The following is a 22,511-nucleotide window of genomic DNA, read 5'->3' as shown; positions in this document are numbered from 1 at the left end:
GGGCCAGGTAATTATACTCTACTTCAACAAAGAGGTCCGTCTCTGGCCAATGAAATTGCACAGCGATTTCTACTGGCCAATGAAAAGGCAGAGAAGCTGGACGAAAACAGACAACGGGAAAGTGCACTCTGTGAGAAGAGATTTATCATGAGGTGAGGTAGATAGCTGCAGGAAGACAATAGACATGCTATTTAACAGTCTTCCTGCAATTCTTTCTCACTGAGGGGAAAAGGCGCAATTTCTTATGAAGACTTAAAAGAATCGTTCAAACATAGACTAGGCTAATATGCATAAGACTGCAAATTGCTTAAGATTACAAATGATAAATATTTTATTGGTTAAATAGTAACTATTAGGAAATGCTAGGCTATACAATAAGATGCTTTAATATCGGTTTAATAACGGTTATAAAAGTAAAGTAGTATGTATATATTTACATTACTGAATGGGCGAATCAGTCAAAATACTTAATCAGTTTCACGATTTTGTGAAAAACCTGGTTAGAACATGACTAGAATGGTAAAAATGTAAATGTTTCTGAATAATTCTTTTATCCAAATGTAAATGCTATGTTCCCGATTATCGTGACACAATATGGCGTTACAGCTACTACAGTACACCTTATGTGACTTCCTCTGCTTTTGCGTGCGCAGTAGGACGCATAAAGGAAAAATACAGGAAAAAGGGTGAGCTATGTCACATTTGTGCTGCATTGTCCCGCACAGCTGTTCAGAAAGGGGAAGGCCGAGGTGGAAAGGTGGAACACAACATACTCAGAGACTAAACAGAAACAACTGTGTTGCACGCAGGCAGTAATGTTTAAACAGCTTTATCAGCAGGACAATTTACACATTACATGTTAACTAAGTTTTAATTCTGAAGATACTCTCATCAAAAGTCTGGGGTGATATTCACCTTGCAAAGGTTCAGTTGGATTTGATGCTTAACTGTTCTGCTTTACTGCTGAAACTACTGAACAGAAAATTATGTAATATCCTCATTATTTACTCAACATTTATAACCAAGTGACTGGTTCCAGTTACTGGACATTTATATATTTAGTAATAAATGTTTTATGTTAATTACAACTTTTAAACTTTAAAAATACTAACGATCAATGCCTAATTATACAGAACAATCAGAAAAATTAAACTGACATTCTATAGCTTTGCCAAAGTCCAAAAGAAATGCTGACTAACACATTTCACATCTCCCCTTGTGTTGGGCCATAAATCAACACCCTTCCTATAGCAGGATATTCTCCCAAGGAAAAGACCCTGTTGATAAAAGCTATTGTTCCATGAAAGGTCTTTCAGTGCTTTTTTGTCTGAGACATGCACGAACATGTGAGATTATCTCTCTTAAGTGAGGTGTTTGTGTTTGGCAACAGAAACAGACTCAGCACTTTAGTGTTCCCTCACATTTTTAATTCTCCTAGGTTTTGTGCGAGGTAAGGATTACTGAAAAGAATCAATAGATATACAATTCAAATTAAATTATCTTTTTTTTAATTTTTATTTTTTTTTAATTTCCTATAGCCCTTTGTATGACATCACAAAACATCTTTAGAGAAATCATCTATACAGAGAATCCGGTCCAGGTCACTAATCAGCAAGGCAACCATGGAAACTCCCTGAGAGGAGGAGGAAGGAACCTTGAGAGCAACCAAGGCTCAGAAGGGCATGGGATCCACACAATGGCAAAAATAACAACAGATAATGAATACAGTTGCTTTTTGCTTTTAACTTTAACATGTTATAAACGTATGACAACATGGTAAGATTTTTAAAAACTCTAGTATACATATATAGAATTCATATTATTCAGTGAGATCCATTTAGTAGTTCTAGTCAGAGTTCACACAGGAAACATCTAAATACTGTCTGGCAGAAGAACCAAAGGAGGTGGTGATGGGCTAAAGTCTCCATGACACCCAGGAACAGACTTTAATCACATCAGTAGATTATATGGCACATGCATATGTACATTAGGTACAGCCACAGGGTCCATGATGGCAAAGCTGGTCTGAAAGGTACACAGCAGGAATTCAAGCCTGCATCAACTTCAGAAGAGACAAGAAGGGTATTTGTACTGCTTGGAAAAGCAAAAGAAACATGAAGCTTTGTTTGGAATGTACTGCACAGTTCTATTTGATGAATAGAGTAAAGCAGAGACTTCAGCAGAACTAGCTATAACATCTTAGCTATGTGGCGAGAGCCAGAAGGTGGCACAACATGAGGACTCCCTGAGTCATCACTACCCTTATGCTGCACTGTCCGCACACCCGAGTGAACATGTGAGAACCGTAGGACACCAGCACCAACATATCGGTTTATCTTAATTCTCTATGTCCATGAACTCCAATATATGGAGATAAATCTTTTTATCTAACATGAAATTTAATTTGACTAAACAAATAGATTTTCCATCCTAGACTTGAAAACTGTGATTGTGTCTGAGTCTTGAACTCTGACAGGAAGGTTATTTCAAATCCATGGCAAATTTGTTTGAAAACACTTGCCCCTGCAGTAACTTTCATAATTCTAGGTACCAATATATACCTATAAACCTAGTGGAAATTAATGCCATGTTTACTAATAAAACTATCAAGAAATAACATGTATAGTTTAAAGAGTAGGGGTCCAAGCACAGGGCCTTGAGATTCACCATATTCTACTTTTTTCTGGATTTTTCATTAATGTGATCCTTATGCATGTGCAAGCTTAGCTGTTGTGCAAGATCTGTCCCCAGAATCTGAGATAAAAATGAAATAAGTCTATAACAAAGTCTGAAAGCTCATGGAGGGTAGAGAAGTTTCTTTATAAGAGGCTTGACTGCTGCTATCTTAAGAGCTTTCCAAAGTAGCCATGACTGACAGAATAGTGTACTATAAGGAAATTAGTAAATATTCAAGATGTTTGATTATTTTGGGTAATATTTCTTTAAGTAACCTTGTATAGCTCATGCAATAAGGCCACAAGGACCAACAAAGCAGGTTAAAGATATAAATTATGATATGTTAAGAATCCTCTTAAATGATCATATTGCTTTTGCATTTGTCAACATTATCCAGTTTTCCATTTACTGTTTTTTGCTTTTTTGCCTCCACACATTTTCTTCAATTACAGTTTTTCTAATGACCAATTATCCACTGGCCAGTTCTCATGGGAGGATTGCAATTTGGCTAGTTTTCATGCCAGGTTTACAACAACAGGAACTGTTATGAGTTGATCATGAGATAGACAACACCAAACTGCTAAATTATAATGTGGGAAGCTGTGCTAAATCTGCCCTAGAGGTCTTGCCAACATGTTTGCTGCTGTGCCAGGCTCCTTGTTTACAGCTGCATCCGTGTATAGCAGAACCATGGCGATCACAGTTGAGTCAGTCTTACCCCTGCCCTGATTTAATTGGACAATGTCCAAAAAACAAATAAACACTGTAAGGAAAGGGAGCGTTCCACAGTAACTAATGACCAACCGGGCCAAAGAGCTTGGGACAGGCATTCTGGTTTGTTGTTTATTTTTCAGTTTGAAATGAAATTGTGAATTAGGTGGAAAACAAAATCTAAGTTGGCCAGACAAAGTCACGCAGCTTTGGATAAAAGTGCCAGCTAAATGACATAAATGTAAACGTAAAAGCACAAAAATGACAATTTAAAAACACTTGGATTGCAAAAACACTGGAACAATTCAATCACACATCCACATAGAAATACAATCAGCAGCTTCAGAAGAAACAACAGCATGGCAATCTCAGGTTGATATCAGCGTGTTGTGTGTTGACCACAGAGCATGCAGAAATGGTGGGATGTCCAATCAATTTCAGCTTGTTTGATTACCAGACAGACAATGGTCCCAAGTACAAGAAGTGGTAAAAATACACAGAAATGTGTGTGTGCATGTGCATGTGTAATTGTCTGGTCCAGATGTTTCCTCTGTACTGGTCATTGAGCAGATCCAGGTGGTCTTGACTAAGCGAACATCTAACAGATCCTGTCACTAATATCAATACGATGATTGCACTGCCTTAACAAACACACTTCAAGGCTCTGTTCTCTAGACCTGACCAGGCTGAGTTTCCCCGCCATTGGCTGTTCTCTAGACCTGACCAGGCTGAGCTTCCCCGTCATTGGCTCTGTTCTCTAGACCTGACCAGGCTGAGCTTCCCCATCTTTGGCTCTGTTCTCTGGACCTGACCAGGCTGAGCTTCCCCGTCATTGGCTCTGTTCTCTGGACCTGACCAGGCTGAGCTTCCCCATCATTGGCTCTGTTCTCTGGACCTGACCAGGCTGAGCTTCCCTCTCATTGGCTCTGTTCTCTAGACCTGACCAGGTTGAGCTTCCCCATCATTGGCTCTGTTCTCTGGACCTGACCAGGCTGAGCTTCCTTGTTGTTGGGCACACAGTGAGGAGCATTGCTTGCTGTCATGTAGGATGGCGCTGAATGCTGAGGATATCCTGCCATGTCTTATTATTTCCCTTAGACTATTGTTCTAGTAAGATGGCAAATCTAACAATTTAACCAATTTAAGCCTTTTTATATAATTTTCTTCAATTCTTTTAATGACTCGAGTGTCTATGATAACTACCTGCTGCCTAAATGTCTTGACATGAGTAAAACCTCAAAATTTACTTTGTATACAAAAATGGTTGGACGGCTGAAGTCACAAAGTACAAGACAAGGGTACAGAACACTTCTAATGAAGAAACTGATGATTAATTTAATGATTAGTATCACCAAAACATGAGACACTGAATATTTACTCCTTACGTACCTTAAGTGTATATCAACTTTCTTTGATGACATTACAAGTCATACGGAAGGTTTCATTTCTTTTAGGGTTAAGCCCTTTCTTCCTGGCCATGTCAACTAAACACTTTAATGACTTTAGATTAGATGATAGATTATTTCAGTTATTGTGATGATGCTGTTTGCGGTTTGACTAATGGGGTGTTTTTCCGGAGAGACTTATCACCAGGAAGCACACGTAACTAACGTTTTTGTGTAATTATGTTTTGTTATATTTGTCATCAGAGAGAATCATGGGGAAAAATGTTGGTCAAGTGATGCACTACATACTAATGCATTACAAATATGCACACTTAAATCAAAGTATCAGTACTAGTCTGTCACACATTGAGTGAGAAAAAAGCTATTCTCTTTATTTATCCTGATAAACATTTGTAACTTTGTTTGCCATAGTGCAATATCCTTTACATTCAATCTAGTAATTCACTGTGTTTACTTTTTAATTTCCTGAGTCATTTTGTCCTTCAATCACTAGATCAACCTCTCTGTTTAGAATGAGACCATTTCCTGAGCTCATCAAGCATCATCAAGAACAGTAATTACAGGCTGAGCCATCCTGCTTGCATCAATAATGAATCAGTTAAATGTAAGGGCACTTACATTTATTTGACAAATCATTTTTAAATGAATACCATGTGACATTTGAAATGTAACAGAATAGCTTTGTGTGTATTTCCATAAAGAGGTTATTTTTTGGTTTTAATATGCTGTGGTTCTAATATTTTCAGGTTTGTAGAGCTTTTACAACCAAATGTCTTTTTAAATCTAGTTTTTACAATGCTCAAAATGCTGATAATCTTAGACAGTTGGAAACCATTTATAGAGCCTTGTTAATTCTAATTAACTTAAGTTCAAGAACAGTTTAAAGAAAATGAAAGAAATAATCAAAAGATTCATATTTACTATTAAACACAAGGATCCAAAACAAATCCAAAACAATGTTTCTAGACACCTCGTTTAAGGTATTGATTCTAAGGAAAAGAAAGAGAGTCAGCAATCCCCACCCAACTGGTTTCAATTGTTCATTACCTACTGAGAACCAGGGAAAAGGCTTGTATAGAACAATAAATGTTTCCTGCAATGTAATGGGCAATGTTGAAGTGATGGCTCCAATGAGCACAACCGACGTTTAATGAGTCATTGTATGGATGAACGACGTGAACCTCATGGTTTCCTGAGGTGCCACGTTCCCATGCAGCCAAAGCTATTATGACCCCGAGCAGTGACTCTGCCCAATGAAGGAAACTCTCCAAGGCCTGACCTGCCAACTCAGTGAGATGTAACACTGCAAAGGCAATCTTGGTTCTGGTTTATGTAAGCCAGTAAAATGCATTCATGTAGACTCTATTCTGCTAAAGGTAAAAACTGGACATAGTGTTTAAGCAAATGGCAGATTTTTACTATTAAAAAGGCACAGGCTGAGTGAGAAAGTGTTTGTTTATTTAGTCTGTCTCTTCTTTTCTGCATTTTCACTGCACCTCGCAGTAAACCCATGTGACTGGCATCACAGTCAGCTGTGAGAAGCTGCACAGGTGTTTACACCATCACCAGCTTTGGGAGGAAACACGGAGGGGAGATCTGTGACATCAGCATGACCGGCATCACCGCACAAATTGCTCGAAGACTTCACAAAAAGTTTTGGAGAAGGAAAGGCAACAATAGCGGGAGTGTGCATAGTGTTCTACTTTGAAGGAGAAGGTCGAACTGCACACCAGAGTCAGAAGAGAGCTCAAGCTACGTGGTCATTTCCACATGGAGATTTAATTGTTCATTGCTGATCAGCGCTGGGCCACGGGAAACTGGCCAGAACCTGCATCTGGGTTACTTCAGTGTGTTGCTACAGGATTTTCCCATCATTGTTTCCCTCCTGTTTTCTCCTAAGCTGAGTTACATGTCGGCCCCGGCGTGCGGCAGAGTGTTTTGTGCTGTTTTGTTGTGCCGCTGTTTACAACCTCCGGTTTTCCTTGGCCAACAAAAGAACAGCTCGGTGGCTGATGAAGGACAGTTTTAAGAACTGGAAAGAAATCACCTGACATTGTTAAGAAGCTATGAGCCACCTAGCAATTACTCATGTCCATGTGGAAAATTAAACATGCTTGCACAATGAATCACACAACTTAGTGAAAATGGAAGTGAAAATTTTTGGAGAAAATATGACTGTTCATTTCCATGGAATAATATGACTGGTGATAAACCAGTATCTGAATTCATTACCATTAGAGAGATGACAAATTTGCTAACTTTCCATAAAACAAACTTGCTAACAAATATGTTACCAAACTAAAGTTAGCATGATGGAAAACCATTAAGCCCATATACAACCACCTGGAATGTGATCGAGGAGGAGAGCAGTGCATACCTCCCCAAGACATAATGAACCATCCATCATATATTTCATGTAATCTGTGGATAAGAAAACCCTCCTAAGGCTGGAATCCATTAATTATAAAGAGTATGAAGTTGTTGGGAATCGGGAGGGTCAGAACACCTCCCAAATTAGAGTTTCATAAATGTTTATATAGTAAGATGTCAGCATTTTTGGAGTTGTTGGTTTAATATCCATAGTAATCCACTGACATTTCTTTATAGAAACCTCTGAGGATGGCGAACCCCTCTCCGTGTTTGTGCCCTGCTCTGCGTGGGCAGGAGAAAGCATGTGCTAAACACACCTCCCCAATTCTGAAACAGAGAATTAGACGTACAGACAAAAACTAAACAGAAAGAATAAAACAAACAAACAATAAAACACGCAAGGAACAATAAATGCAAATTCAGGAGGGAATTTTCAAACATTGAAATGAGGCTACGTTATAGCAGCAGGTTATAGTGATAATAGCTTAGAATACGGTACACACGACAGGCAATAAAATGGTACGCTTCAAATATTAGTACAAAACGCACAGGATGCCAAGTACTTGTTCTGTCCCTACCAGCACTAAAAATTCTTTATAACTAAGTTTCACAAGGAACAAATTCAACCAGATAACCGGACTGGAAAACTTAAAAGTGGGGGGAAAGTAACCTACGTAGGATTTGTACGTTTCTGTAAGTACGGAAACGAGGTTTTCCTGGTTCCTAAACGAGGCCTAAAGTACAGGAACTAAGACGGGGTTCAGAGACTTTGTTATTGTAGGCTTCTAAATGAACATTGCTTTGATGTGAAGATAAACCGCGCTTTGATGTTAACGCACCATCCCCTGACATAAAAGAATCGACCTAGAGTCAAACTTAGCATAAGTTTTTCGTGAGGGTATCAAGGTAGACCAGAGGGACAATTCTTACAGTTTCGTTGAATAACATTATTTCTTTCTGTGAACCAACAACTGACCTGAACGCTCTTTTACGCGCGCGTAAACACAAACAAAAGCCACGTTGAAGACGTATTTCCCCTATATTAATGTGTTAAAACAGCAATAAACTTAGAGGAAACAAGCAAGTTCCACACAAAATATTGTTTAGCGTTATACTGCCACCTAGCGTTGACCTGGCAATTGAATAATGTCTTTTCACATAAGCTATTTTGCAGCGAGCTGCAAAATGGACAGTGTGTTTGAAGTTAAACAGACATGTGTTTTATTATTCATCTGACTATAGTTTTTACCAGATGACCAACCCTATATGTACTAAGTGGTTTAATGCGTTATTATTATCATTATTATTATTACATTTACGGTAATTATTATTATAATACCATTAACAACAACAACAACAACAACAACACAAACGACAACGACAGCACTAATAATAACAACAACAACAACAATAATAATAAACTAGTGAACATATTCGGCCAAATAGCCCTGTTTGGATTCACCAGTATTCGATTCGATACAATTCGATGCGAAGCGTACATTTTTGCATAATATTTTCAGAAATTCCTCTTGGCCGCGGTAGTAGGCCGCGATGGATGTGTTTAGGTCCTCCCACTGCTAGTGCACGAACAGCGCCGACTGTTTCCGCTGCTCAGACAGGAATATGACGACCAGCACTAGATACAAAAGCCGGGCGGTTAAATCAGGTAAACGACTACGTTTGGTTGCGGCGCACATAACAGGGATGTTTTGGAACTTATTGTCTTGTTTATATAAAACATTTCTATCAGCCGCCTAACGATTATTGTCTTGTCTTCCCATCGGGCATGAAATTCGGGTGTCTCCGTTTTCCACCTGCCCTGTGCACCATTTTTGAATCCCTGCTGCGGCCGCTACGGCAGAAGACGGGGAGGTAAGCTCCTGTAGCTATTTATGTATCATAAACGCATCAAACAAACGCATTTAAATGATTGTTAGGCTGATCTCATGGTCGCCATCAGTGATCCACATCATTACCCTGTGATGCAGATGTCAATAGAAATAACAACTCTGTTTTACGGTAAATTGTCCGCTAATCGTCTGGTTTTCTACTTACTGTGGATTTAGTTCCACAGAAATAATAAATGTTAAATACATACATGTAACTGTATTTTATATGACTATCGCCCATTCAAGAATTAAACGTCACCTTTGGCTACTTAAGAAAAGGTGTTTATAATGATATGTTGCTGCTGAAATGGAACATAATCTAGCCATTAAAACACTAAACTTCCAGAAACCTGTATCTATATGATCCATCTGTTCAGATGATCTTTAAAACAAAGCTAATCTCATCCAGTCCTCAGACACTTGATATCTTTTTATTTCTCTTCACAGAAAAACTGCATGAATAAAACAGTTTATTAATCCCAATGCCCTGGAGCTACAGCTTTTGTGGGTGGATGAACTATGGAAGGTCTGCATAAAATAGTGCCACACCAGGGCTGTAATAACACGATGAAGTGACAACAGGATTATAACATTCATGCCTTGTACAGTAGTCTCTTGGTATGGTTTGAACGAAAAATTGGACGTCTCTTTCATGCCAGGCCAAACTGGTTGATGACATTTGCATGTGTGCATAGGCTTGGAAAAAATTAGCATGTACACTTGAGCCACCTGCGTGCACATTTTGCATATTCTGTATATAACCAATATGGTTTCTATTGGAAATTCTTATATGGCAAAAGGATCTCTGATATTTTTCCTCTTCTTCCTTAATGCTCACTCTGGTGACAGGCTGGTGGGAGTCTGCAGCAAAACTAAATATTTGCACCCTATATAGGATTAATGTATGTAAGCGAGGGGCTGGGGTATTTGATGGATTTGACAAGGTGTGGGGAGGGCTCCACAATTAAGCCCTCATGTATGAGCCCATACTGACATGGTACATGCATGCTACATTTCACTGAGAAAGCAAACTGTCCTAGTGTCTTTGTGATGGAGACCATCACTCTGGAAGGTAAATGTGTGTTTTGGCTGGTCTGTCTATGTTTACCCTCTTGAAGACCTGGGTTTAAGTCTGGATATGTTTGTTGCCCTGAGCCTTCATCATATTACAAAAATATACACTGCAATTACTAATAGGGCACTTGTTTAATTTGTATTACAAATGGATATATCATCTGGGACCGGAACTTCTCAGTGTTTACTGTCACTCATTGTAACAACATGAGCAAATATAAGAATGAATGATCTCAAACACTGACAGTGTGTTTATTTAACTGCTATGTATGCTTTATAAAGTCTTTTGATTAATCACAGTTGATACTGATCTGCAAATGGTGACACTATGATGGTAGAGTAGAACCTATTGTACATTTATCATACAGCAAAGGCCTGAAGATATAGTAGAGATGAGCATAGTTTAGTGTAAGGGACTGAATTATGTAATTTTATAGATGTGGACAGCTTGTACGATTTTGTCATCTTTAACATCCTCCAGCATGAACTACCAACCCCCCCTTAAAAGCAGACTTTCTCATCATTCGTCGTGATCAAATGTTGCAGGAATTCTGGGAATGTCCAACTAATGGAGTCTGCATGGTTATGGTTGCCACTATTGCCTGGCAGGGAGCGGCAGCCTTTCCCGTCCCAATCTTCTTGGTCTGAGAGCAGTGCATTGCTATCGGAGCAGCATCTCTTAACGTCTTGCCTGCTTGGATGTGTTTTTATGTAGCATCGGGGAGTCGGGGTGAGGTGTGTGTGCTGTGTGTATTATTTCAATATAAGATGGAGCTCTTTTTTGTAGGAAAAAGAGTATGTGGGATTTGCCACGCTCCCAAACCAAGTTCACAGGAAGTCTGTGAAGAAGGGGTTTGACTTCACCCTGATGGTGGCTGGTGAGACTCCTATAGTTGCCTTCCTGAGAGAGGCCTATCTGAGAGGTTCCTGTTTGCTGTACACAAATGTACAGATATTCACTACTCTTGTGAGACTGTTGCTATGTATGTTTTAGGTGAGTCAGGTCTGGGGAAGTCCACATTGGTGAATAGCTTATTCCTTACAGACCTGCACAAGGATCGCAAGCTGCTGAATGCTGAAGGTTTGTTGTGGATTCAACATAAAGTCCTCTTCAAAATATATCAATTAATTTCAGTTTATATCAAGTAGATATATGCAATTAATTTAAAAGAATATTCCGCTTCTCCACACCCAGATTAATCCTAAAATAAGACTCCCAGTGGTGATTCATCACTGAATCTGCACTTTAGTCCAAGACTATGTTTAAACCATGTCTGGAATTCCAGTTCCAGGAACCCAGAGCAGCTAGAGTAGCCCATTATGAACAAAGTGCATGATTCTGTTGTGTACATTCCTTAAACTTGTTCATAGACATTGGGAGCTTCAACAGCATATTTCTTCTAATCTCTTTAAAACATGTAGCACTCTGTCTATAAATAATGTAACATATCACTTTCTCCAGTAAATCAAATGTAAGAATCTGACATCAGACAACGTAACATCATTTAGGGCTCTATTTTCGTGGACACAGCGCAGGCGCTGGTTAACACCCTTCGTTCCCTTTAAAAGCCGTAATAGCAGCGAACGTGCAGGAACGGCACCTCGAACGAAAACTCACGGAAGAGGAAACAGGCATGCATGTCAGGGAAGTACAAACTCACCGCACCACACAATTTGGCACTCGAAGCATTTTTATTGTTATTCACTATAGTGAGAATACATGGAATATTTACATAATTGTGATATAACGAATCATTTAAATTATATAACTTTCCGTGCGTAATGACACACCAGCTGTCTAATTCACATTTAGTAGTGACTAGAATTGTTTTAGTTAAAAAATTAAGTAAGTCGTATTTAATCAATAACTCAGATATATTTTAGTAGGGTGATGTTGGTGATCAACATCCCGTAGTGAGAATTTGTGCACATCTTTATGTGCTTTCTTGAAGTGTGGAAAATATCGTGTTGCAAGACCAGGTCCGAGGAAGATAAGAGTGCAAACTCTGTATTCAGGTAAAATGGGTTCAAAAATATTGTTGCATCGACGGATTTTAAATGTTACACCCCGTGATGCGCGACACCACCAACCTTATTGCAGGCACGTTTAAATCTGTACACCAAATTAAACGGTGACGCGGCCTACGAAACCAGCCAAATGCCGCGTTTGTCGGCTTTAGCGTCCCAGCGCAACCACGAAATTAGAGCCCCTTAGTATCACGTGGGCGTACGTTCTTAAAAGGTGTGACAAAATCTTGTAAATTGTGACGTTTAGAGCGGATCAGCCAGACTGTGGAGATAACTAAACACACAGTGGACATTGAGGAGAAAGGGGTGAAACTGAAGTTGACCATAGTGGACACGCCAGGGTTTGGTGATGCCATCAACAACACAGAGTGGTGTGTATCAAAGAGAAAGACTGCTAATAATTACATTACCCCACCTTGTCCAAACAGGTCCTCTCTCTCTCTCTCTCTCTCTCTCTCTCTCTCTCTCTCTCTCTCTCTCTCTCTCTCTCTCTCTCTCTCTCTCTCTCTCTATATATATATATATATATATATATATATATATATATATAGTAGCATAATAAAACTGCAGGTGAAATCTGCTCTTTTCTAACATCTTATGTTGCTTGTCTCCTAGAAAAGTTCATTTAGTCTGACGTTATGAGTTTGGGTGGCTGTAACTGAGTATCAGGTCCACTGCCACATGTAAACTGATATATTCCTCAGACTGAGGACAAAAACAACACCAAAATCTGCAAATTAGAAAAATGTGTCAGATATTGTACGAATGTGTTAAGCTTGCAATGTTCTTTTTGTAAACTGGACCCTTAGCACACTTTCTTGCCTGCATGTCTTGATGTAACCTATTGGATGTCTTGCTAAACGATTCTGTTATTTGGCATGTTGGATCAGGATGCGTAATGGCTGCTTTCACACTCTAGCTGGAAGACCATCACTGATTACATTGAGCATCAGTTTGAGCAGTACTTTCGCGATGAAAGCGGCCTGAACAGGAAGAACATTCAGGATAACCGTGTTCACTGCTGCCTGTATTTCATCTCTCCGTTTGGACATGGGTAAACCACAGGATCTGCACAAGCAAAGCCATTAACACTTATCTGGACTAAAGTATAGCACTTTTAATGTCCTCTCATTGGATTCTAAATAATGTTTTATATTAAAAGTCAATTTTATGTACAAAATAAAAGTTGCAATCAAAAATTAAGAGTGAAGTATCAGATGTTGGATATCCATCTTATAATTCTGCTTTAATGCATCTCTCCTGCCTCTTAGTCTGCGGCCAGTGGATGTGGAGTTCATGAAGGCGCTTCAGGACAAGGTCAATGTGGTTCCCCTTATCTCCAAGGCTGACTGCCTGGTGCCGGCAGAGATGAGGAAGATGAAGGACAGGGTAAGAGGGCGAGGCACCTCCCACGCCACAAGCAGATCGTGTGCCTGCACCCACACATGCTTTCGTGTCCTTGTGCAGTAGTGAAGTCAGTGTCACGGTCACTGCCATGTGATTCAGTGGGTTTACTTGCATGGTGCATACTTCTGCTCAAGATAAGAGAGGAGATTGACAAGTTCGGAATCAAAGTGTATCAGTTCCCGGACTGCGATTCTGACGAGGATGAAGAGTTCAAGCAGCAAGACCAAGAGTTGAAGGTCAGTGTTATGACATGCTCATTTGCTGATGTATTATACAGTACATGCACACATTTCCAAATTTGAAAGTTGGGTTTGTCAGCAATGTGGGGAGATGAAGGCCAATAACAGTGACTAAGCACAACAACTGACAAGATTATTACATCTGAAATGTTAACATTTCCCACATAAATCTGAACTATTTAACAATACAATGCTCAAGTTAATCCAACTTTTCATTAAAGCCTTGGTTTTAGAAAACCTTTCAGTTCATATGACATTCCTTTCTGTAGTCTACCAGTGTTCTGTTCAGTGAAATGAAATAATTACAGCTCATGTGAGAGGCTGGAGGTGGTGAACAAAATGTTGTTTTGTCAGATGTTCTGCTTCTTGAACACTGACAGCAGTTAAAGTTGTGCCCTCTGAAGTTCTGTGCTGTGTGACTCAGGACAGCACGCCATTTGCTGTGATTGGGAGTAACACTGTGGTAGAGGCCAAAGGTCAGCGTGTAAGAGGAAGACTTTACCCGTGGGGTGTTGTCGAAGGTCAGCTGAGCAACACCAAGCAAAACATAGCATATGACATATTCTTCTCATGTCATGTTTATATTTACAGCATTTAGCAGCCATTGGGAATCATTGTAGCCATATTATTCATCCAGACAGCAATGTGTGTGGCTTAATTGATTTTGTTGTGTTGTAGGACGAATTGTAATAACCCTTGTTCTGCTCCTTGGTGTTTCTCCCTTGCTTTTCTGTGTTTGGATGCGTTTTCCTGCAGTGGAGAACCAGTCACACTCTGACTTTGTCAAGCTGAGAAACATGCTGATCTGCACACACATGCATGACCTGAAGGACATCACATGTGACGTTCATTATGAAAACTACAGAGCCCAGTGCATTCAGCAAATGACAAGGTGCATGTGCTTTGTACTGTTTTCACATAATGCTAATTAATACATTAATTGTTAATAACATTAGCCTTTGCATTTTTTTGTAGTTGATTGATCAACAGGTAGAAGTTTTGAAATACAGACAAATATCCATTAAAGTCATTTGTAATGGATGAATATAAGCTGTTATGTCTTCCTTAGCAAACTGACTCAGGACAATCGTGTGGAGAGCCCAATCCCTATTCTCCAACTGCCTACCCCTGATGTGGAAACAGAAAAGTTGATTAAAAAGAAGGATGAGGAGGTGAGAAAACTGACATTATTCTGTCTTTCTTGTTCTTGCACTAAATTAAATGTAAGAGATTTAAATGACTATGCTGTACAAAAGTCCAACACAGATCTGAGTAACAAATACAAGCACATAAGAGCTACCTGGACACAGGTGAAAGCTGTCTGAAACTCTTGCTCTCTCTGTCACTCTCTCATGCTCATTCTGTCACTCTATCACTCTCACTCTCTCGCTTTCTCTCTCCAAACTCTCTCGCTTGCACTCTCTCTCGCTCTCTCAACTCTCGCTCGTTGTCTCACTCTCGCTGTCTCACTCACATTCTCACTTACACTCTCTCGCACTTTTACTCTTTCTCTCACTCTTGTGCGCTCTCACTCTCGCACGCTCTCGCTCACCCTCTCACTTTCTCTCTCCAAACATTCACAGCTGAGAAGGATGCAAGAAATGCTGCAGAAAATGCAGCAGCAAATGCATGATCATGATGTGTGAATGAGCACAAGACACATGGACACCAGCACCTCCATGCTTGTAGAAAACAAGCAGTGGTGAACCCACCCCGTCTGCATTTCCCTTCACACCTGGTCACAATGCCAACATCTGCATATGGATTTTAGTATTCACTGTTCACTGTTAACCTGATGTCTTTAAGGTGAAGGTAACATTATCTAGCCCATCTTAGCCTGGGCTCCAAATCACTGCCAAATCTGAGTATTTATAGTCTGATTGCACTTCTTATTTTAGACAGTGAAAAACAATGTATCATTACTATTACACATGTATACATGGTGAATAAATGTTTAGTGATTTTGTTTACATTTTAATTTATTTAACAATATCACTATATGGTTTTGTTTATAGTGAATGTTGTTGATTTAATAAATTAACATTTTTTTGTGAGGCAGTTTACTTTATGCACAGGTATGAAAGAGGGGAAGAGTCAGAGAAACAGTGTGTGTGTGTGTGTGTGTGTGTGTGTGAGTGTGTGTGTGAATGTGTGTGTGTGTGTGTGTGTGTGTGTGTGTGTGTGTTGAACAAGAAACAAAATTGCTTTTTTTTCCTCTAACCCATTTATTATAATAATAGTAGCGCAGTATAAGATTTATTGTGTTACCAGATGTTTTAGAAAGTAATAATAGTATTTCCTAATAGTATTACCACTAGTTCTATTACGTTATTTATTTCTGTCATTTAAATGTATACTGTAAATATTTTAAGAGTATATGTTCTATTTTGTTTGTAAACTTTTTATAAGTTTAAGCTTAAATGTATGCTGCGCTTGTTTAGCTAATTACTAACTGATGTTATAAGAATTCGCCCATATAGAGACATTTGTCTTTCTCTTTTATACAGACATTTTGTCACTATTTGTATTTTTCTCTGATGCTGATACTACAAAAATATTGCAAAGACCCATTTAAAAATTTTTCTTTTGCACGAGAGTCTGGTCCATTGACAGAATGCCAGGCTACTTGAACATATGGGCACATGTATGGTCATGATTGTTTTAGATTGAAGACTACATAATCACATACTTCTATTAGAATATAAAACTACATTTTATGTTACGTATTTTAGGTCATTTTATCTGCATGGTAAGCAGCGACTGTTCTTAATAAAAAAAATAAAACCCTTTTTTCTTAACCGGGTTTTGTTCGCTTCCCGTAAACTTTATATTTTATAGCATTGTCTCCATCTCAGCGTTGCCTATTTCGTACTTAGATGCTGTAATACAACATGTACTAGAATGTACTAACCATATATGGGTAGTAAACCACGTGTATATTGTTCCTGTAATGGATTTTACATATGATTTCAGTAACTTACGGTCCTATGATTTCCGATAGCGCTGCTGTGTGAACAGGAAGGTATAGGCAAGCCCTGGTGTCAGATGTAATGGGCGCGGACCGCAACCGTCTGAAAGGCGTGTGCGGTCCTAACGTATAAACCCGTGTGCACTCAAACTGAAGTGCAATAGATTTTATCTTAGATGATCACCAGAAAATAATTTTAATTCGAAAACATGTAGGCTACGTTTAGGATATAGCATTGTATTTTGGATGAGAAATAAAATAAGGAAAACGCTACCTGCTGAGACAAACGCTGCTGTACATAGGCTGTAATAAGCTGCCTCGACCTTCTTAACTCTTAGTTAATAAGCGGTTGACAGCTAAGCATGGATCGACAACCCACTGAGTCTGGCAAAGATGATGCTCAGTCCCAGCAGAGAAGCTTACGGAGATCATTTCAAGTTAAATATAAGGCATTTCTAAGCCCCAAACTATCTAAAAAGGAGGTGAAAAAAGACGCTATATCGCTTTTTAGAAAGAAAAAACAGCATGATCTTGTGCGAGGGATGTCTTACTCCCAGCCAAATCTGTTCAACAGCGCCCTGGAGGCGGACCGCGAGGACGAGAGCCGCTGCGGCACGCGGGACCTGGGACCGAGCCAAATACGAGTGACACCGTTGCCTGGTGCATCTAACACAGAGATGGTACGCACAGCGGGCCAGATGAAAACAACTGACTGCGCGAAGTCCACAATTTCACATTTGGTACCATTGCATCACCAGGAGTTTTCTCACGAGGCACCATGCTTTCAGAGTGTCATGGACATTGAGCAGATACTGCTGGAGGAGAATAACAAGGTAAGTCGATTAAGACGAGCTGCACATCCCTCACGCGGTCTATGGCAGCCTGATTGATGCATAGCGGCAATGAATTCATTGAAGAGAGCTGAGTGTCCACTAAGCCATTGGAGAATTGAATAATACGGATACAGATAAAGCCATGCGACACTGTGCGCAACTGTATGTCTTAAACAGCATAAAACATGAGATTTCAGTGAGTACAAAGCTACTGTACTTTGTGGGACCACCAGGGTTTTGCATTTACAGTGGTACTATGTAAAGATGAAGTGACACGAGTATTGTGGCAGAATGTAGGTCTATGTATATGCTTGCAATTTAATGACATTTTAAATACATAATGGCCTCCAAGGTCTCCATCGATGTTTGTTATATGCTGGGCACATCTGAGAAAAAAAAAAACTGGGGAAATCACTTACTCACACCATCCATCTCTGCTTTTATCTTTCATGGACATCTCTTCCATGGGCAGGTGTACCAAGAGCTCACACTCCTCCTTCTGCTCACCCTCTGTGTCTCTGGCAAGCAGTTTCCAAAAACACAAAGTGCTTCTAGTCAAAGACAGATCAGACAAAAACACACTAATACAGTCCAGTGCCCCCACGCTACACAGTTTAGTATTCTCTTTGCTTTTGCTTGCCTGACTGAACTCATGAAGTTACGAATCTTATTGTTCAGGTATGGAAAAACATGGAAACTGTTATCCGGACTGGGAACGAATCCCAGGTCAGAATGTATCTCATTAGACTTGCTGTCACCATGGAGAAATAAATGGAGAACATATCATCTTCCATACAGGGCTTTGAATTGCAAATCAGCAGTGTTGTAGATGCAAGACAATAACAGGGAAGTCTCTACAAAAAATAATGCTATAGTCATTTTCCTTTGGTGCACTTCCTGTGCTAAAACTGTTGTCACTTTCCTGACTGACCAAAAGCAAAAAGTCCTAAATGTAGACAGGCCAGTAGCAAGCACTACCCTGTGACAGTTCAGGGCTTAAAATAAATGAATTGTAATTTATGTCTGGCAGAAAGCAGACATGCACACTGTGTAAAATAATATGTTTGCATAATCAAATTTTTTTCAGGATCCAGGATGAACAAGACAAAGTTCCAGATACTGACTTGCTAAACATTTTACCTCAGCAGAAATAACAGAGAATCTGAAAAAAATATAATATCCTTTTAATTTTTATTGGCTTTTTGATCTGAAGACAGTCTATCAGGAAAATACAGTGGACAACCAAAGTTGACTTAGACAGACAGAATTTAAAAAAAATAATTAATAACATTAAATCAACAGTGTAAGATAATGATTATGTTTGTTTAACCATAATGTTTAATTAGACCATGTTCTAGCTATATAACATTATTAAATGCAGCATATAGTACCTTTTAAAAAAGCTTGGTCTGGCCAAGTCACAGACAAAGTCTTGTCCGGTCTATACCAAGACAGCAACTCTGGCAGAAGGTTTGATTTACAGTTCTATGGTTCATAGGATAACTTGCATTCACTTATTGTAACCATAGACACAAGGATATGTGGAGAGCCTTGGTTTGGAGTCTGAAGTTGTGTTCCTTCCTTTGAGTTTATGAAGCATTGAGAACTAAGATAATGAGGGATCTGGGATGGTTACGGGGGTCTGGGTTGGTGTCAAATAAAAACAATGACTGTTATTTAAAAATAAACACCAACGTATAATCCATTTTGCCTCCAGTAAGTGTCAGGAAATCCGGAGCTGTACTGAACTCTTATATTGGGTGTCACTTCAACCCCAGAAAGAAATTTGGGTCATTTTAAATTGGTCTCATTTTCAGGAATAAAGCATAGAGTGGGACCTCCTGCTTGTGTCTCAAAACTGTGCTATTCTGCTTACAGTGAAACTTTTGAACTGTGCAGTCAAAGTACAGGCAGTTCTTACATGCTTAAGTATTCAGTGGCCCTGTTCTCAGTACTGCTGAGCTGTTGTGGTTGCTACTAGGACTTCCAGTGCGTCTGTTGTAATTCCACTTACAATAATACCACTTACAGTTGACTGAGGCAGATATAGCATGGCGGAAATTTTACTGACTTGTGGCAAGGGTGGCATCCTATGACAGTACCACATTTACATCACTTAGATTCTGAGTATGAGTAAAATTTTATTGCCAGTAGTTGTCTATGGAGACTGCATGGCGATGTGCATGTTAGCTACACACCTGTTAGTAGTGGCTCTGGCTGAAACACCTGAACTCGGTCATTAGGAAGGGTGTCTACAAACATTTTGACTTATAGTGTATGAAATGAATTATTTTATGGTCCCATTAAACATTTAATATGTGGTGTGTATGTCACTGCCTACAGGGATTACCCTGTATGGGCCTTAGATCTTCCTCTGTGTGTCTACTCTACAGCTCAGAATGCTGCAGTAATAAAATATGCCCCTAGCACGATGTTCTTAAACATGTTATATCTCTTGTTGTGGAGTGCTGTATGAAAGAGGCTGACCCAAGCAGTTCTTAGAAGCTGAAACTGTGAAGCAATGGCAGGAAACCACTTTCCTCACAGTAAAAGAAGTGACCTAAAACCACAGGGAGGTGCGTTAAAAGAGTGACAGAGAGGGACTGAGAGAAAGGGAGAGGACAGAGAGAAACATATGTACAGAAACAAGGAGAGACAAAGAGAGAGAGAGAGAGAGAGAGAGAAAGAGAGAGAGAGAAACAGCTAGAATGAGAGAGTGAGGAAAGAGATAGAGAGAATACTTTTAGCTCATTTGTTCAATCATCCATTATAATAGCTTGTTTAACAATTATGAGCTTCTGTATGTAGGAATGTGTGTTCATGTTTTTACTTACATATGTCTGGCTTACTTATGGAATAGTTTTCAAGGTAAATTTACTCCTTTGGCAATCAGTGTCATGTCTAATCTTCTCACATAGCAGCAGATGTGGTCATTGTGAAAGACACCTAGCATGCTTTGATGCCAGCTGTCCACCTTTACCTGTGTTTACTGTTCAGTCACTGAGTGGCAGGTCATTAGATAATGGCTGTCAGTGAAAGTGATACTATGAATAAAAGCCATGTGTTGATATTGACAGGACTCAGCTCCTTAAATTTGAAGCTGGCAGATAACAGTGCAGAGACCTTCAAGACGAGGCCTCAGCAATGCACTGAATGATGATTCCAGCAGGTGAGCAGATCAGGCACTTCCATGGCCCGGATTTTAACACACATACACCCTGCAGACGTTGCTCAGCCATGGCCCTGCTGCCTTATACCTCTTCTGCCTGACTCAGTCCAGGGAGCCAGTCCTGCAGACATCTGAATAGTTAGGTACAGTATGCAGCATTGGCTTCAGATTCAGGCATTCCATTGACTTTTCTATATTCAACACAGAAGCAATTGGTGCCATCAATGGGACTGCACCAGTCACTGTATAACTCCACAATTACCCCCGTGTTGAACACAACCCTGAACCCACTCTGAACCACTTTCTTTTTGTGTAAGGTAATGATGCAGGAGGCTGCGGACAACCATTCCTGGAGTGGGATTGAGGGTTTTGGGAACCTCTGGTGACACCTCCCTCATGCCAGAGCAATAGGGGCTGCCTCTCTGTAATTTGGAGCTCCACATGGGGACCAACATGAGCATTTTGACTCTTGGTCCAACTGGGTATTCTAGAACCTGTATGCTGTATGTGTGGGCTTGGCATTCTAGAACCTGAAGCAAGTTCTTCTGAGTTAAGTGTCCTAGTGAGTAGAATTTTGCTCTCAACTCAAGGACTTACTGAATTTCATTCTTTCTTTTTGAAGACTCCACCCACCACTTTTTGCAGATGACATTTACGATGCTCCGGGACTGGTCCTGGGGAGACATTATTTTTTAAAGATTACAAAGCCGATTCCATGCCGGCTGTGTTTGCTGTTTACCCTCTCCCAGACAAGTGAGGGAGGTGGCATGGGAGTTAGCCACTCCAGTATACAAGTATACATTTATGTCTTTGTGGATCTAGAAAAAGCATATGACTGTGTGACTGTGCACCACATGTTCTGTGGGAGGTGCTCTGGGTGTACAAGGTGTCAGGCAGCGAATGTGGGCCATTTGATATTTGTAACCTCAGAGTAAGAGCTGAGTTCACATCTTCAGCAGGTCAAGCTTGTTCAGTCTGGGTGTTGAACTCTGCCATGAATATGCCTCGTTTCCACTCCTGTTCATGATATCTGAGAACTTCCCCCAAATGGAAGAGTTTAATTATCTCTGGGTCTTGTTTACAAGTGATGAAAAGAGGGATCATAAGACTGACAATAGGTGCAGGTCGGGTGTAGCGGCTGCACTGGTGTAGTTGCTGTACTTCTCTGTAATGGTGAAAAGGGAGCTGATATATAAAGTGAAGCTCTCAGTTTACCAGTTGATTTATGTCCCATCCCTCACCTATGATTATGGCCTGGGAATACCTGGGGATCCCCAAGGAACACCTGAAGGAAATGGTTGAGGACACAGACACCTGTACTTCTTTGCTCACCCTATTTGCTAAATGAAATGAATAAGTGATTAAGATGATGATGATGATGATGATGATGATGATTAAGTTCACAAAGTCATTTACAAAGTGAATCAAACAATTTATAATACAAATATTTTAAATACAGAACAAAATAAAGTGAAAGAAAACTTCTAAATAAAAAGATAACATTTGACAAAGTTAACAAAAGACAAATAATAGAAATGAATGACAAATGAATAGAAATGTCATATGGTGGTAAAATGGTATTGTGGTATTAGTAAAAATAAGAGGCCATGGAAGGAAAGGTGCTTTGGCAAAATCAGTCTAATATTAAACAATAAAGTAACATCCAGAGGTGTGGGATGATCAGCAAATTACTATAAGAGGACCTAAGTGATCTAGCTGGAACATATCTGGTAATGATTTT

General features: G+C 39.7%; 2 protein-coding genes across 13 annotated transcripts in view; both read left to right on the top strand.

The window, feature by feature from the left end:
- Window positions 1-8,771: 8,771 nt before the first annotated feature.
- septin5b (septin 5b) lies at window positions 8,772-16,598 on the top strand. 6 transcript variants are annotated; one of them, XM_027019411.3, is made up of 12 exons: window positions 8,772-8,829; window positions 9,025-9,035; window positions 10,914-11,004; window positions 11,121-11,207; window positions 12,402-12,525; window positions 13,074-13,208; window positions 13,426-13,543; window positions 13,696-13,797; window positions 14,225-14,321; window positions 14,557-14,692; window positions 14,870-14,972; window positions 15,384-16,598. In XM_027019411.3, exons 1-12 carry the CDS (start codon window positions 8,787-8,789, stop codon window positions 15,444-15,446), a joined length of 1,110 nt encoding a protein of 369 aa, XP_026875212.1. In that variant the 5' UTR covers window positions 8,772-8,786; the 3' UTR covers window positions 15,447-16,598. The 6 variants fall into 6 exon arrangements, with proteins under 6 accessions (XP_026875212.1, XP_081557902.1, XP_081557906.1 ...); XM_081701776.1 differs by lacking the exon at window positions 10,914-11,004 and having other exon boundaries at window positions 8,777-8,829; window positions 9,025-9,182; XM_081701779.1 differs by lacking the exons at window positions 8,772-8,829; window positions 9,025-9,035 and adding an exon at window positions 9,127-9,182 and having other exon boundaries at window positions 9,500-11,004.
- Window positions 16,599-16,818: 220 nt separating this feature from the next.
- mctp1b (multiple C2 domains, transmembrane 1b) overlaps window positions 16,819-22,511 on the top strand; it is a 21,835-nt gene continuing 16,142 nt past the window's right edge. For 4 of the 7 annotated variants that reach the window (XR_014118550.1, XM_035535304.2, XM_081701770.1 and 1 more), the window contains exon 1: window positions 16,819-17,601. Coding sequence is in view for 5 of the 7 variants with exons in the window: in XM_035535304.2 (XP_035391197.2) it covers window positions 17,131-17,601 (471 nt within the window). In the remaining 2 variants the exon portion in view is untranslated. Of the gene's footprint in view, window positions 17,602-20,680; window positions 20,771-22,511 lie in introns of those variants that run through there. The other 3 variants (XM_081701773.1, XM_081701771.1, XM_081701774.1) reach the window with 3 other exon arrangements.

The sequence above is a fragment of the Electrophorus electricus genome, chromosome 19, assembly GCF_041902795.1.
Source record: "Electrophorus electricus isolate QZ-2024a chromosome 19, ASM4190279v1, whole genome shotgun sequence".
Classification (NCBI taxonomy): domain Eukaryota; kingdom Metazoa; phylum Chordata; class Actinopteri; order Gymnotiformes; family Gymnotidae; genus Electrophorus; species Electrophorus electricus.
The sequence above is the reverse complement of the archived record's forward strand: the minus strand, read 5'-3'. Positions and strand labels throughout refer to the sequence as shown.

Excerpts from the sequence above, each read along its gene's own strand:
- septin5b (XM_027019411.3), top strand. The coding sequence starts at position 8,787 with ATGACGACCAGCACTAGATACAAAAGCCGGGCGGTTAAATCAG. Across the intron at positions 13,798-14,224 it reads AGCAAGACCAAGAGTTGAAG|GACAGCACGCCATTTGCTGT; the intron begins GTCAGTGTTATG and ends TGTGTGACTCAG. Across the intron at positions 14,973-15,383 it reads TTAAAAAGAAGGATGAGGAG|CTGAGAAGGATGCAAGAAAT; the intron begins GTGAGAAAACTG and ends AAACATTCACAG.